Source organism: Bos grunniens, chromosome 6, assembly GCF_055505025.1.
Source record: "Bos grunniens cultivar Pamir isolate PY7600 chromosome 6, Bosgru_T2T1.0, whole genome shotgun sequence".
NCBI lineage: Eukaryota > Metazoa > Chordata > Mammalia > Artiodactyla > Bovidae > Bos > Bos grunniens.
In genome coordinates, this window is record NC_141170.1 from 51,937,201 (window position 1) to 51,953,259 (window position 16,059).

The 16,059-nt window shown below is 40.0% G+C and overlaps 1 protein-coding gene across 5 annotated transcripts in view; it reads left to right on the forward strand.

The window, feature by feature from the left end:
• The window catches only part of CORIN (corin, serine peptidase), a 313,930-nt gene that overhangs the window by 48,198 nt on the left and 249,673 nt on the right, over positions 1 to 16,059 (forward strand). For 3 of the 5 annotated variants that reach the window (XM_086405903.1, XM_086405908.1, XM_086405907.1), the window contains exon 2: positions 4,607 to 4,751. In XM_086405903.1, the coding sequence (XP_086262029.1) occupies positions 4,607 to 4,751 (145 nt within the window). Of the gene's footprint in view, positions 1 to 3,513; positions 3,713 to 4,606; positions 4,752 to 16,059 lie in introns of those variants that run through there. The other 2 variants (XM_086405904.1, XM_086405906.1) reach the window with 2 other exon arrangements.

The window sequence follows — 16,059 nt, forward strand, 5'->3', positions numbered from 1 at the left end:
TTACAGTCCAAAGGGTAGCAAAGAGTCGGACATGACTGAGTGACTAAGCACATTAAGTACATTGTATGCTATTATTTTTGTCTGTTTTTGCAGAAGCAGGAATAAATTTGTACTTTCTCCTTTATAATCTTCTGAATATCTGTTGGTCCTTAGAGTTTATAATGCATGTTGCAGTCCTATTTAAGTTTGAACGTCCCTGAAACTTAGTGCTTTCCTTTCTTCTTCAAGTTTAATGCATTAAAAGTCTGGATAATTTTTTTTTGAAGATTATCTTTGAACGTTTTTATGAAATAACCATGTATTACAGCAATACTTATGCAATTTCTTTTTTTATTGCCAGTTTGCCACCAGTACAATTGTATCAGGTTTTACTAAGGGCCCTAGTAAGAGATAATGTGATTTTCTTAAAAGAATTTATAATTTGATTTGGCTAACATATTAAGATTTATAATAATTAAAATGGCCATGGATGCAGGGATACAGTGATACTCTGTATCAGGAGTTGGCAAACTTTGCCTATAAAGGGCCTGATACTAAATATTTTTGGCCTTGTGGGCCACATGGGTTTGTTGCAACCATTCAGTGCTGTTGCTGTAGCAGGAAAGCGGCTGTAACAGTGTACACATGCATGAACAGAGCTGTCTGCTAATAAAACTTTATGGTAAAAACAGGCAGTGTTGAGGCAATTCCCATTTGATGGTTTTTATTTTCTCCATTCGGTGGGAATTGGGATGGATCCTTTTCTGAAAGTGAGGGCAGAAGGCAGAAGAGTAGAGAAAGATAGTTTGAGGAGAATAGAGAAGACTTTAAACTAGCAATCAGTTAGTCCCGTTGAGTAACTTTTTACAGCCACACATTCAGTTGTCCAGGTGTAGATATATAGAGAAGATTGTTGAATTCATCTCATGTTGACCTTTATAAGATTAGAGAGAAGAAAATCCAGTGGGGGCAAAGTGGTTCAGGGCATTAGCAAGAGTATCATTGAAATAACAATCCAAAGATTTTAAAGAAGGTATGTAGGGGAAATGAAGAAAGGAGAGAGTTGATAGAGTGGCAGAAGAGAGATTCAATGGACAAAGTCCTGCAAGTGTCAGAGAATGGCTATTGTGATGAAGGGATAAAGATGTGATATCTATCTCTCAACATGCACACACAATGGAATATTACTCAGATATAAAGAATGAAATAATGCCACATGCAGCAAACATATGGACCTAGAAATTATCATACCAAGTATGATAATTAAGCCAAAGACAAATATCATATGATATTGCTCCTAAGTGGAAGCTAAAAAAATACAAATGAACTTATTTACAAAACAGAAATGAACTCACAGACATAGAAAACAAGCTTATGGTTACCAAAGGGGAAGGGGGTGGGTAGGGATAAATTAGGAGTTTGGGATTAACATAGCCAAACTACTTTATATGAAATAGATAACCAACAGCTAGGTCCTTGTTGGTTATCTATTTTATAGATAATACAAGGATCTATACTCAATATTCAGTAATAATGATAAGGGAAAAGAATCTGAAAAAGAATATGTATGTGTGTATATACACACAATTAACTGAGTCACTGTGCTATACATATGAAACTTACACATTATAAGCAAACTATATGCTTTAAAAAAGAGACAGAATGGCTGTTGTGAAAATAGTTTAATCAGTATGCCAGGAGGCAAGCGTAATAGAATTAAAAGTGTAAAAGAGATGAATGAGAAGATATCCCAATGGAACCAGAGACTCGAGATATTCTAGTTAGGTAGATTATATTCAGCATGTGTAAGCCAGCATGATACCTTTTAAAATAAATGTAGTCTTTAAGACATAAGAAATGAATCTTTACCAACAAGATTAGTAAACCATAAGAGCTACATATTTGAAATATGTGTGCAGGTCAACCAGTTGCACTGCTCCCTACTTGCACTGTTGGAATGCTTGGCTTACAGTTTCAAGTATGTGCAGGGTAGATTCTTGAAGAGGGTACCTTCTGCAGAGAGGGTTGTTGAGTCCACCTAAATAAAACTTAGGAATTGTCTTAGTGGTTTAGCTCATCCGGCCTCATTCTCCCAACAGTAAAGTCTGAAAGTTGCATTATATTCAGAGGAACCTCAAGGGCTTCCCCAGTGGCTCAGATGGTAAAGAATCTGCCTGCAGTGCAGGAGATCTGGGCTTGATCCTTGGGCTGGGAAGATCCCCTAGAGAAGAAAATGGCAACCCACTCCAGTATTTTTGCCTGGAAAATCCCATGGACAGAGGAGCCTGGTGAGCTACAGTCCAAGAGATCACGAAGAGTCAGATGTATAGAACAGTCTTATGGACTCTGTTGCAGAGGGAGAGGGTGGGAAGATTTGGGAGAATGGCATTGAAACATGTATAATCTCATGTATGAAATGAGTTGCCAGTCCAGGTTCGATGCAAGATACTGGATGCTTGGGGCTAGTGCACTGGGACGACCCAGGGGGATGGTATGGGGAGGGAGGAGGGAGGAGGGTTCAGGATGGGGAACACATATATACCTGTGGCGGATTCATTTTGATATTTGGCAAAACTGATACAATTTGTAAAGTTTAAAAATAAAATAAAATTTAAAAAAAGTAAAAAAAAAAAAAAAAGAAAGAAAAAAAAGACTGAGTGACTAACACTTTCACTTTTCAAAGGGCCTCTGACTAATGCAGCATTTACAGTAATAGTCTTAAGTGGCTATGAATGCTAGAGAAAAGTTAAACACCTGAGGAAAGGGCTGAGGTTTCCTCTGAGTATTTCTTAGTTCTAAATTTCTTCTAAGTATTTCTTCCTCTTCTCCCCTCCATAAAAGGAATCAATTTCCTAGTCACTGGAGAAAGCATTTGCACTAATCATGAATATGGTTTCTGGAGATCAGGCACTTGTTGATAAACTTATATAAGATAATAAAACGAGCCACTGACACTTTCCCTGCTGATTCTTCACTTATGAATACTAAATGGGATGTATTTGGCCATAGGATTTCAGATAGCACTGAGGCCACTGTGCATTTGCCACCCAAGAAGATCACTCCTACACCGCTCTTGTGACCTCCTTAACAAAGAAATCTTTTCCATTGTTGTGGAAGCCAAAGAAAATTCATAACTCCTTACCTCTCTGGGTGTATTTTATCACTCTTTTAAATTATAACAGGACTTTTCAGTGATACTTTTCTGAGAATCATGGCTAGTTCAAGTGCTAGTTCTCTACAATGTCTTAAGTGATCTTCTAGCAAGAAATTGTTTTCCTGTCTTTTCAATTCCTGTAAGCCTCACAGTGCTGATCATTTGCTATCTCAAAATGTAGTTATTTATGTCCATATCTTACCTCTCCTACAAGACTGTGAACTTTGGAGGAACAGTTGGTCTTAGACTATTGTTAAATTCATCACTGTGCTTATTATAATTAGTAGATGTATCAATAACCACTTCTTGAGTAAATGAAGCAAAAAAGTCAGTTCTACTATGGTCTCTGAGCTGTAGTTCCACACTGGTTTTTTTTGCAGGTAAATGTTATGTCCAAGCCTCAAAGGATACCACCCATCACTGTTATAATCAGTGTGTTATAAAGATATTATATTGTGTCATTCTGTTAATTCACGTCGAGTGAAATCTGAAACTGGCCCCCATATACGGAGGACAAGGAGAGACTGAAGAAAGAGGTAGATCATTCCAGATTACTAGGTGGCAGTTTCAATAACCAAGGTAACTTACTTGCAAGGTTTGTCTTGGGTGACTACAAGGTCATTAGATCCCCACACCTGCCAGAATCATATAATGGAATTCAGTCATGTGTACCATCTGGATGGTCTCAGCAGCGCATTGCTCACTCAAGGCTGCATCCTTGAAAACAGCTTTGGCTGTGGGAACAGTGGATGTAACATACATGAATTTCCAGACATTGTTTCTGACAAGAGATTGAGCTAGGAAAATTTAAAGTTTGAAGATAAGAATTCCAACCTGAATCATCACTGTTGTACCTCATCATTCTCTCTCACATGGATGGGCTGAAGGGGTGGTGTGGACAGCAGAGAGATTGTCAGTGGCCAGCAGAACAGGCTGTCTTTCATTACTGAGCCTGCCACTTAATACATAGTAAGTAATATTCAATCTTGCTAAATTATTAATGGTTAAAAGCTTGATTTTATCCAGACTCATTCACATTTGGGTTAGGACTAAGGAGACAAACAAGAATGAAATCTGGATGATGCCTTGTCCACACTACTCACCAGTATTTAATCACTGCATTAGGCAGTTTGCTTAGAGCTCTAGGTCAAGGTGAGTTCTTCTGTGGAATAATACCAAATTAGCAGATAAGTTTAAACAAATTTAAGATGGAATATGGTTGTAAGTCCATATACTCCTGAAAAACATTTCAGAAATAGATGGTTTGCTCTGTCCTGAATATGGTTTGTACAGTTATTTGTTTATTTATTAGAGGGATTTGGTGACTAAACTCATTTCATGCTATGTAGTACACAGAGGAAAATTTAGGCATGCTACTGCTCTAAATGGACAGCTGTCCTCTAAAATGTCATGCAGTATATTGAATTGCTTTGCAATATTAAAACCATGTTTCATTTTCATCTTCTACTTTAGGTCTTGGGAGCTGATGATGATAACATGGGTGGTGGCTGCTCTCGGAAGCTGACCACTGTGAATATTCTTCGTTTCCTCTTGCTGGTCCTGATTCCATGTATCTGTGCTCTCATTGTCTTGCTGGTGATCCTGCTCTCCTTTGTTGGTGAGTGATGCCATTATTAAAGAAAAAATGAAGTTAAAATTAACATTAGTATGATTTGTAAGAGTGGTTTCTGCTGCTCTGGATGGTTTACTACTGGAGGATCTTTCTGGGCAGGGAGAAATCTGATTGCTTTTGCATTTATAAAAGACAAAAGACCTGGATACATTATAGGGAACTGATGGTAGAAAGAAAGGAAGGCAGGGAGATCAATTTGGTGACTGGCTATCATCTGAGTAAAAGATAGCAAGAGCTTGAATTAAAGCATTTGGTGCATGAAAATCAATGGAAATCAAACTGCTTAGGATTTTGGCATGAAGGAGAAAGAGGAGTCAAGGTTGACTCTCGGATTTCTAGCTTGGGCAACCAGGTTGGCTTTGGTGCCATCTGTTAACATGGCAAGAAAAAGCAGAGGAGTGAGATGCAGGTAGATGGAGGTCAGGCTGGAGGTTCAGTTAGGACATGTTAAGTTGGAGATTTTTATGGACAACTAAATACAGTAGAACCATAGTTTAAATGCGTTTATCATGAGCAAATTCAACAGTGCAGGCTGGGCCAAGAAATGGACTGTAAGAATTTCTTCCTTCCTAAGAAAATTTCAAGGAAAATTGTGAGTCTGTGTGATTTTTTTGGCTTCTGTACACTTTAGAATTTAACTCTCATCCTGCTGTTACTGGTTGGAAGCTGGAACCATCAGGAAGGGAAGCTGAGAAGGGAGCCTAGCCTGCCTGTATCTGTGAAGGTGGGAGTCTCAGTGGAAGTAGCAGGGGTAGATGAACTGAGGAGAAAGTGCTCTGATTCAAAGCTGAGGACAAAGCCTTGGGGGATGCTGGTGTTCAGGGGAGATGAGAAAAGAGGAAGGATCAAGAGATACCCAAGTTGTTGAACAAGAAGGAAAGGATCCCAGAGATGCTGGGTTTCATAGAAGCCTAGGGCAGAGATGGTCAGAGGTCACAGGGTGACAAGTAAGAAGAGGGCAGGAAAACCGCAGGTTTCTGTTGGAGTTTCAGTCGCCCTGCCCCACATTGTGCCCGCTGTGGTCTGCTCTGGGCTAGAGGCAGGACAAACCCTGAAACTGACCTGTGCCCCTCTCTTCTGCCAGGACTCCCTCCCCTCCAGCCTTGGCCTGCTTTTGTTTCCTTTCCTGTGCCTTCCAGTAGTTGCTTTTTTATATTTTGTCCAGAGTTTGTAGTTGTTACCTCTGGGAGAATCTGTCTGGTAGAGGCTCCCTTGGTCATACATCTGTCATTTGGAATGCTGTCATTGTCATAACCAGAGAAGGCAATGGCACCCCACTCCAGTACTCTTGCCTGGAAAATCCCATGGATGGAGGAGCCTGGTAGGCTCCAGTCCATGGGGTCGCTAAGAGTTGGGCACAACTGAGCGACTTCACTTTCACTTTTCACTTTCATGCATTGGAGAAGGAAATGGCAACCCACTCCATTGTTCTTGCCTGGAGAATCCCATGGATGGGGGAGCCTGGTGGGCTGGCGTCTGTGGGGTCGCACAGAGTTGGACATGACTGAAGCCACTTAGCAGCAGCAGCAGCAGCAGCAGCAGTAGCAGTATGAAATTAGGAAACTAACCAATTTGAAACCATTTCTTAGTACTATTTTGGCTGTTATGTAGGTAACTTTTAGAAAGTGGGTGTTTTCTGGCACTGTCTTCAAAAGCATTCTTTTCATATGTTCTGAACCAGATGATTTCATGTAGATACATTAAGTAATCTCTGCCCAGATAAACATTTCCTGTTTTATAACTGAGATATTTACTGTTGTAGTGAGCGATAAAATCATCTTATATCTCTGTTTAAAAAAACCTCACTAGATTCTGCTTGCTTTTAAGAATGTTCTGTTTGATTTGAGTTTATAATTTGTGCTCTTTCAAAGTTTTGCAGTTATTTCTGGGTCTCTAAGAGATGCTGGAATGCCGTGTACAAATAGCAGGAGCTTTGGCTTCAAAAGGTGAAGAGATGATAGTGAGAGGATTATTGACTAGGAAAAGATAGTAAAAGCCTTGTGCTTACAAACACAGATGCATTGTGCCTCTCTAATTTTGTCTGTTTGGGCTTCTGGCATGCATAAAGTCAAGATGGCAAAGAGATTTCTGAAGATAAGAGAGTTAGACTTTCTGAATAATTATTTCTGCAGCAGGCTATGGAAAAGAGCAATAGCAAATTGTTTCTCTCCTCAACCCTTAAACTGAAGTTGGAGCTACAAAGGTTTTGTTCAGTTTAATTTATTCTAGTTTGGACTGGAAAAGGTCAGTTTTCATTCCAATCCCAAAGAAAGGCAATGCCAAAGAATGCTCAAACTACCACACAATTGCACTCATCTCATACGATAGTAAAGTAATGCTCAAAATTCTCCAAGCCAGGCTTCAACAATACGTAAACTGTGAACTTCCAGATGTTCAAGCTGGTTTTAGAAAAGGCAGAGGAACCAGAGATCAAATGGCCAACATCCGCTGGATCATCGAAAAAGAAAGACAGTTCCAAAATACATCTATTTCTGCTTTATTGACTATGCCAAAGCCTTTGATTGTGTGGATCACAATGAACTGTGGAAAATTCTGAAAGAGATGGGAATACAAAACCACCTGACCTGCCTCTTGAGAAACCTGTATGCAGGTCAGGATGCAACAGTTAGAACTGGATGTGGAACAACAGAGTGGTTCCAAATAGGAAAAGGAGTACGTCAAGGCTGTATATTGTCACCCTGCTTATTTAACTTATATGCAGAGTACATCACGAGAAACACTGGGCTGGATGAAGCACAAACTGGAATCAAGATTGCTGGGAGAAATATCAATAACCTCAGATATGCAAATGACACCACACTTATGGCAGAAAGTGAAGAGGAACTAAAAAGCCTCTTGATAAAAGTGAAAGAGGAGAGTGAAAAAGTTGGCTTAAAGCTCAACATTCAGACAACTAAGATCATGGCATCCGGTCCCATCACTTCATGGCCAGTAGATAGGTAAACAATGGAAACAGTGGCTGAGTTTATTTTCTTGGGCTCCAAAATCACTGCAGATGGTGACTACAGCCATGAAATTAAAAGATGCTTGCTCCTTGGAAGAAAAGCTATGAACAAACCTAGACAGCGTATTAAAAAGCTGAGACGTTACTTTGCCAACAAAGTTCTGTTTAATCAAAGCTATGGTTTTTCCAGTAGTCATGTATAGATGTGAGAGTTGGACCAAAAAGAAGGATGAGTGCCAAAGAATGATGCTTTTGAGCTGTGGTGTTGGAGAAGACTCTTGAGAGTCCCTTGGACTGCAAGGAGATCCAACCAGTCCATCCTAAAGGAAATCTATCCTGAATATTCATTGGAAGGACTGATGCTGAAGCTGAAACTCCAATACTTTGGTCACCTGATGCAAAGAGTCAATGGATTAGAAAAGACCCTGATGCTGGGAAAAATTGACAGCAGGAGGAGAAGGGGACGACAGAGAATGAGATAGTTGGATGGCATTACTGACTCAATGGACATGAGTTTGAGCAAGCTCTGGGAGATGGTGATGGGCAGGGAAGCCTGGTGTGCTGCAGTCCGTGGGGTGGCAAAGAGTCAGACATGACTGTGTGACTGAACAACACTCAAAAATTGGCCAAAATTGTTCTTATCTCATTTTAACTCTATAAGAACTGAAGTCTGTGTATTATGGCCATCATTTTAGTAATCTCATATTCCATAACCCCATAACCCTATAAGCAAGCCATTGCCATAGTATAGTTTAATTGCCAATAAAGTAACTAGGAAGAAATAAAGTTGGTAGACTGTTGGATTTGTGATATGATGCCAAGTTTCACTTGACTCTTCTGCTTATGCCTGAGAGCTACTTTCATTCCTCGTATAAGAGCTTGAACTGGCAGTGGGCTGTGCTGCCATCACATGACCGCAGGAGTCAGCCTGTGCCATGAGATGCTTTATCAGAGCTTGAACCAATGCCTAACAAATTATTTATAAATCATATAGCAACATATTACGTATGCAACACTTTAAGTAAAATTATATTGACATGTTGAGTGACATTGAACAAGCATAAAATTGTAGGTATAATCTGATACCATTCATTCCTTGAACAGGCATTTATTGAGTGACTGTTAAGTGCAAAGCAGGCTTCCCTGGTGACTCAGCCAGTAAAAAATCCTCCTGCTGTGTGGGTGACCTGGGTTCGATCCCTGGTTTGGGGAGATCTTCTGGAGAAGGGTGCCCACTCCAATATTCTGGCCTGGAGAATTCCATGGACTGAATAGTCCATGGGGTTGCAAAGAGTTGGACACGACTGAGCAACGTTCACTTTTGCTAAATGCAAAGTGATAACCTATGGGTCTTGGGCACAGCCCTAAATCAAGCTTCCTCCATGGGGCTCCCAGTTCAGTGAGGGAGGGGCACATAGAAAATGATCACATAATTGATTAATTATCACAGAGGTAGCTCCTATGTGGGAAGAGACAGTTTCTTTGAGACAGGGTATGAACCCAGCCTGAGAAGCCTTCGTTGATGGGGGAGCGCTTTACCCATGACCTCAACCATGGGGATATTGGAGTAGGGGAGTGGAATAATTGATCTGGTTGGGGCTGTTAAAAAGTCCCTTTAACACTTGTCTGGAGAAAGGGTTGAAGTGGGTAGAGTATGTGACAGGGAGAAGAAATACAGTTATTGCAAGAGTCCTGCAAATGTGGTGCTTTAGAATATGATCTACACTGATTTTTGCAAAATTTATTCATCTCAATTTATTTCACTAAAATTAAAGTCCAAAAAAAAATCTCTTTAAAATGCTCTTAACTTTTTCTTGCTAATAGCTGAAGACTTGGTTTCAAAGTTTTATCCATTCATCCACATCTAAAACAAACTGTTCCAGCCTTACGCTTATGAAGAATAGCCTAAGGTTACCATCCTAGTTTTCTCAAAACTACAAAAAACCTATGTGGGGCCTATTAATTTTTTAATTTTTGTCACTCAGTGAAGAAGAAAGAAATTATCATGGAAGTATAGGAAATATAAGTAGTCTGTTTTTCTTGAATTCAAGTGACTTTCCTCTTCAAAACTTCTAGATGAGCTAGAGATCATTGGATTTAAATATAGCTTTTCTCTTACCAAATTTCTTAGCAGCTGTGGCTTTTATAAGAATTTGGAATGATGAGAATCTGAACTTCGTAACGTACAATGTTGGGTTTTGAATATCATTTTAAAAGGGCAAACCTCTCAGATCCTTAGTTTTTTTTCCACCAGAACCTTAAGATTTTTCTATGCAGTTCTCAAACTTGAGAATATTTTTTCTTTAATTCCTCGGGTCTGAGGTTATGCATAATGTGTGATGTTTTGGAAAAGGCCGTCTAAAGTCTTGTATTCAAAGTGTAGTCAGTGGACCAGCAGCATCAGCATCACTTGGGAGTTTGTATGAAATGCAAAATCTGGAATCCTGGGCCCCTCTCCAGACCTGCCAAATCTACTTTCAAACAAGCTTCCCAGGTCATTTCTGTGCTTCATCCAGTCCTTAATCCACTGTAATCTGATCTTTTCTTCTTTCTCTTCTTTTCATACTACTATGTCTGTTCTGCCCCAGGGCCCCAATGTCCTTTCATTGAAGAGCAGCATTTGGAACCTGTGTGTGTTTGAACAAGATTTTGGAGAGCCTCTGCTTTCCCTCTGTGTTTGTTTATATTTGGTCACAATGAGCATGCTCAGCTTTGACTACTCCTTTCTTCTTGAAATGCTCTTCTGCTTTGCCTGGATATTATCATTTCTAATTTTCGTTCTATTTCTGTCTGGTCTTTCTCTGTGTCCTTAAGCTCGTCTTTCTCTATGTGCTAAGTCACTTCAGTCATGTCCAAATCTTTGCAACCTGTAGCCCACCAGGCTCCTCTGTCAGTAGGATGCTCCAGGCAAGAATACTGGGTTATTCCCAACCTAGGGATCGAACCCTCATCTCTTATGTCTCCTGCATTGGCAGAAGGGTTCTTTACCACTAGCACCACCTTTCTGTACCTAGCCAGTAAATTTGGGAGTGTCTACCTTAGCTCTCTTCTCACTTAGCACCCATACTTCTCTAGACAGTATTGTGCTCTCCCATGACTTCTTTCATCATTCATGCATTCAGCAAGTGTTTATTGAGGCCTACACTGGTGCCAAGCATTCTACTGTGTGCTTGAAATGCAGTCATGAATACTATACCTTCTTAACTTGGAAGAGGCAGACAAGAAACAGCCAATTTCACTTGAGTGTGTTAGTGATATAGGCAGTGTGATCAGGGAACACAAAGAAGATGCACACTTGTGGGGAAGTCTGGTAAGACCTTCTGGAAGAAATGTTTAGATTGCTTTGGATTTAGATTTCTTTCCCCTTGTGTGTTTCATCGCATTTTACACTCAATGTATTCATAATAATTACAATAACAAAAGGAAACTTCTACAATGTCTATTTTTCATTCTTTATTATCTACTGTATCAGTCAGGGCAGGCTATGCTATGCTGTGTAACAAAAATAATCATAATATATTAGTGGTTTAACAACACTGAAAGTAAGTTTCTCATTTGCAGCACATACTTTACAAGATGGCAGGGGGGCTGTGCTCATTTAGGTCACTCAGGGACTAAATTGATGGACTAGCCATCATCTTGAACCTTGTGGTTATTGTGTCAGAGAGAAAGAAAAAGAGCCCTAGAGGTTCTTTTTTAAAAGTATGTAATGTGGCATCATTAACTAAATCACAATGCAGTACATTAAACCCCCAGAATATACTCATCTTATAACTGGAAGTCTGTACACTTTGATCAGCATCAAAGATGTCAAGAGACAGAGAATGAGGGCAGAGAATGTAAACCAGCATGTGTCCTAGTAGAATGGGAGAGAGTTGGAAATATTTGATGAATAACTCAAATGACAATCATCCCACCTCGGTAAATATCTTTACCCATAACTCAAACTGGAAACATTTAAGGGACCTCTGATACTTTTTGTTAAGTTCTTATAATTTTGCCTCTGAAAGTTCTCTCTCAAATGTTCCCCTTGCTCTCACTGCTTTTGCCTTGGCTCAGTCCATCTTTTTTCCCTTGGACTATTGCAGTAGCCTTCTAACTGTCTGCTAGACTTAGCCCCTTTCAAGCATCACTGTTGTCTGAGTGGTCATTTTAACATTCTACCCCATTTAAGACCCTTCAGAAGTTCTCTATCATGACAAGATAACTCCAAAGCTTTAACAGGAATACCCTTCACAGTCTGGCTCCACTTCCTTTGCTCTTGTCAGCTCCCTGTGTGCTAGCCGTGTTTAGTTACTTGCTGCTCAGCTTTTGCATATCCCCTTGCTCTATCTAAAAAGTTCTCTATTCCTTAATGCAGGAAATTGTTTCCCCATAAATGCTTGGCTCAAACCTAGAAAATCCCTAATTATCTTTTAAGATTCACATGGAGGATCATTATCCCCTAAGAAATCTTTCCTAATTTTCTCTAATGGAATCTCAGCTTCTTCTCTAATGGAATCTCAGCTTCTTCTCTAATTTTTGTCAACAGATTGTCATATGCATATCATTCTCAAAGCATTTGTTTCATGGTCTGTATTTTTACATACATACATGTCTCTCTCAGCTAATCTGTAAACATCTTGATGAAAACCTCGAACTCAATTTTGTGACTTGCTCTCAGCAGAGAGTAAATACATCGCTCCTAGAACATAGAAGATGCATGCTTGTACTCAGTCCTTAGGTCCTGTCTGACTCCTAGAGACCCCGTGGACTGTAGCCCACCAGGCTCCTCTGTCTATAGGATTTCCCAGGCAAGAATACTAGAGTGGGTTGTCTCCTCCTCCAGGGGATCTTCCCAATCCAGGGATCAAGCCTGCATCTCCTGCATTGGCAGGCAGATTCTTTACTGCTGAGCCATAAAGGTATTACCACATGACTAGAAATGTTAAAGCTGAAGCTCTAATACTTTGACCACTTGATATGAAGAGCTGACTCTTTGGAAAAGACCCTGATGCTGGGAAAGATTGAAGGCAGGAGGAGAAAGGGACAGCAGAGGATGAGACGGTTGGATGGCATCACCAACACAATGGAGATGAGTTTGAGAAAACTCGGGGAGATGATAGACAGGGAAGCCTGGCATGCTGCAGTCCATGGGGTCACAAAGAGTTGGACATGACTGGGTGACTGAACAATAAGAGATATAAGGATAAGGAGTTTATTTCAAACTCATAGGAAGATAAATTTCTTACATGCTTATGATGGTTGAGTTTTTTAACTTGTATACCTTGTCCAAAGTGAAAAGCATGTGTGACTCTCTGAGTATGGGTATATATCTTATCCCAACTCAATTCTTGGGCTAAGTTAATGTAAGCTTCAGTTTTCTTCTCTCTGAAACTTCATCAAGAAGGGTTAATTATAGCATCTGTATCATAGGATTGTTGGAAGTCTAACTAGTAAAGATACTTAGTCTAGTGCCTGTATTAGTTTTGTATTGCTGCTGTAATATTAATGTTGTAATGAAGCTTAAAATAACACAAATGTAGTAGCTTAGAGTTATAGAGGTCAGAAGTATAAAATAGGCCTCATGGGATTAAAATTAAGGTGTTGGTAGGTGACTCTGGGGACCAGTCTGTTTTCTGCCTTTTCCAGCTTCTAGCGTCTTCCTACATTCCTTGGTTTGTGGCCCCCTTGCCATCTTCAAAATGAGCAATGGCTCATTGAGTCTTTATCACATTGTTATAGCTCTGACATGCACTTTCTTACCTTCTTCTGTTTATAAGGACCCAGTGAGTACCTTGGGTTCACCTAGATAGTCTAGGATGATTTCTCCATCTCAGACTCCATAACTTACATTTGCAACCCCTTTTGCCATGTAAGGAGTGTGAAGTAACCTATGCCCAGGCTCTGAGACTTGGGATGTGGACATCTCTGGGGGAGTATCATTTTGGCTGCCAGTGCTCAGTCTGCTAGATGTATTGATAAGTGATCAGTAACACTTGGTTTTTATTATTGGAATTGCAGACCATTTCTTAAACATTGTGCTTCCCAGGTGGCTTAGTGGTAAAGAATCCACTGTCAGTGCAGGAAATGCAGGTTTGATCCCTGAGTCCTAAAGATCCCCTGGAGGAGGAAATGGCAATCCACTCCTCTATTCTTGCCATGGACAGAGGAGTATGGCAGGCTATAGTCCATGGGGGTTGCAAAGATTCGGACATGACTGAGCATCTGAATGCTCCTAAACATTGTTAAATAGAACTGTGTTATAGCTGAAACACTTTTGGAACATACAACCTTGATACAGTGTGGCCTTCTATTAATAACTTAGCATGAAAGGGCCACAGTTATTTTATTCTAAAATAGGGTTAAGTGATTAACTTTTGAAAATTTCCTTAGTCATTTTATTATGCTGGGATACATTTAGAGTAAAAGGAAATTGGCATTTATTTATAAGTACCTTGTAGCCCTAAGGGGGCTTCCCTAATTTGTCAGTTGGTAAGGAATCCGCCTGCAATGCAGGAGTCTCTGATTCGATTCCTGGGTTGGGAAGATCTGCTGGAGAAGGGATAGGCTAGCCACTCCAGTAGGCTTGGGATTCCCTTGTGGCTCAGTTGGTAAAGAATCTGCCTGCCATGTAAGAGACCTGGGTTTGATCCCTAGGTTGGGAAGATCCCCTAAAGGCAAGGCTTACCCACTCCAGTATCCTGGCCTAGAGAATTGCATGGACTGTATAGTCCATGGAGTCGCAAAGAGCTGGACTCGACTGAGCAACTTTCGTTTAAAGCCCTAAAGAAGACTATTTTACTTCTATTACTATTACTGTGCAGTAATGACTAACAGTTACTGAGAACTTACTGTGTGCCAGGAACTGTTCCAAGTGTTTATGTGTGTATTGACAAATACAGCCCACTGAGGGGAGATGCTTTTACTTTCCTTATTTTGCGTCAGTTGAGACTTTGCCCAGAGTTTCGGGGCTGGTGTGTACTAGCGATGGGATTTAAACTCAGGTGGTCAGGCTTTAGAACCCATACTTTTAACCACAGCACTATAAAAATAGGAATGTGGAGAAGGATGTGGCAACACTCGAAGAATGAACACTCTACTCTGGGCTAATAACTCATAGCATTTTTATAGCTCATCATGGTGTAGCTTGAGAGTGTTTAGTTTTATGAATTCTATTTTTTGTGCTTTGAAAAAAAATGCATAATAGAGGGCCAACTGTGAGTTGAGAGTCAGTTTCCAGAGATGCTTGAAAATATTGTCTAGTGAGTTCAGGCTTTTAAAAACAGGTCCTTTAAGTTTGTTGTCTCTGTCTGTTGTCTTTCTCTCAAAAAATATAGTTTAAGGACATTAGCTGCAGCAACTATCATATGTCATGTGTTATCTTTTTTTTCTGTCAACTTGCTTTGATGTGGAGAGTTTAAGAGCCAGGAATCTGCCTTTTTTTTTTCTTTAGAAAGTTGTTATTCAAGTCGTGTTTCCTGAAAAAGTCAGTGTTTGCTGCTGCTGCTGCTGCTAAGTCACTTCAGTCGTGTCCGACTCTGTGCGACCCCATAGACGGCAGCCCACCAGGCTCCCCCGTCCCTGGGATTCTCCAGGCAAGAACACTGGAGTGGGTTGCCATTTCCTTCTCCAATGCATGAAAGTGAAAAGTGAAAGTGAAGTCGCTTAGTCGTGTCTGACTCTTAGCGACCCCATGGACTGCAGCCTTCCAGGCTCCTCCGTCCATGGGATTTTCCAGGCAAGAGTACTGGAGTGGGGTGCCATTGTCTTCTCCAAGTCAGTGTTTACAGAATATTTTAGAGTAAACATGTTATTAACACTGTCAATACTGTGGCTAGGTGAAAAACTTAAAGATGATTAATAAGGCCAGTCATTACAAACAAAATGGTAAGAACAACTGTTGAAGTATTTTGCATGATAAGGAACCCGATTTAAGTGCATCACACAAGGATATGACTGAGGAACTGGCATGTGTTCAAAGTATGTTAACGAAGATGGATACTGATCATAGGGTTAGTGCGATAAGTAAATTGACTTTACAGACCTTATATATTCATCACAGCCACATTAGTGGAAATGACATGTCATGTGCAAGAACATCTCTTTATGCCAAAATTAGCAAAGAACAGAGCAAATTAGTAAATTAAAAATAAAATTGTATCTAATTAGTAATTTTTTGCATGAATGTAATACGTATTTTATAGTGATCAAGTCTATTGTATACATTTTTATGATAAATTCTAAATCACTTTGAAAATCAGAATCAATTAAATGAAGTCTTCTCTTTCACCTACTGCATTTAATATTTACTCGTAATCACAGACAGTTTGGGGAGCGTTACCTGCA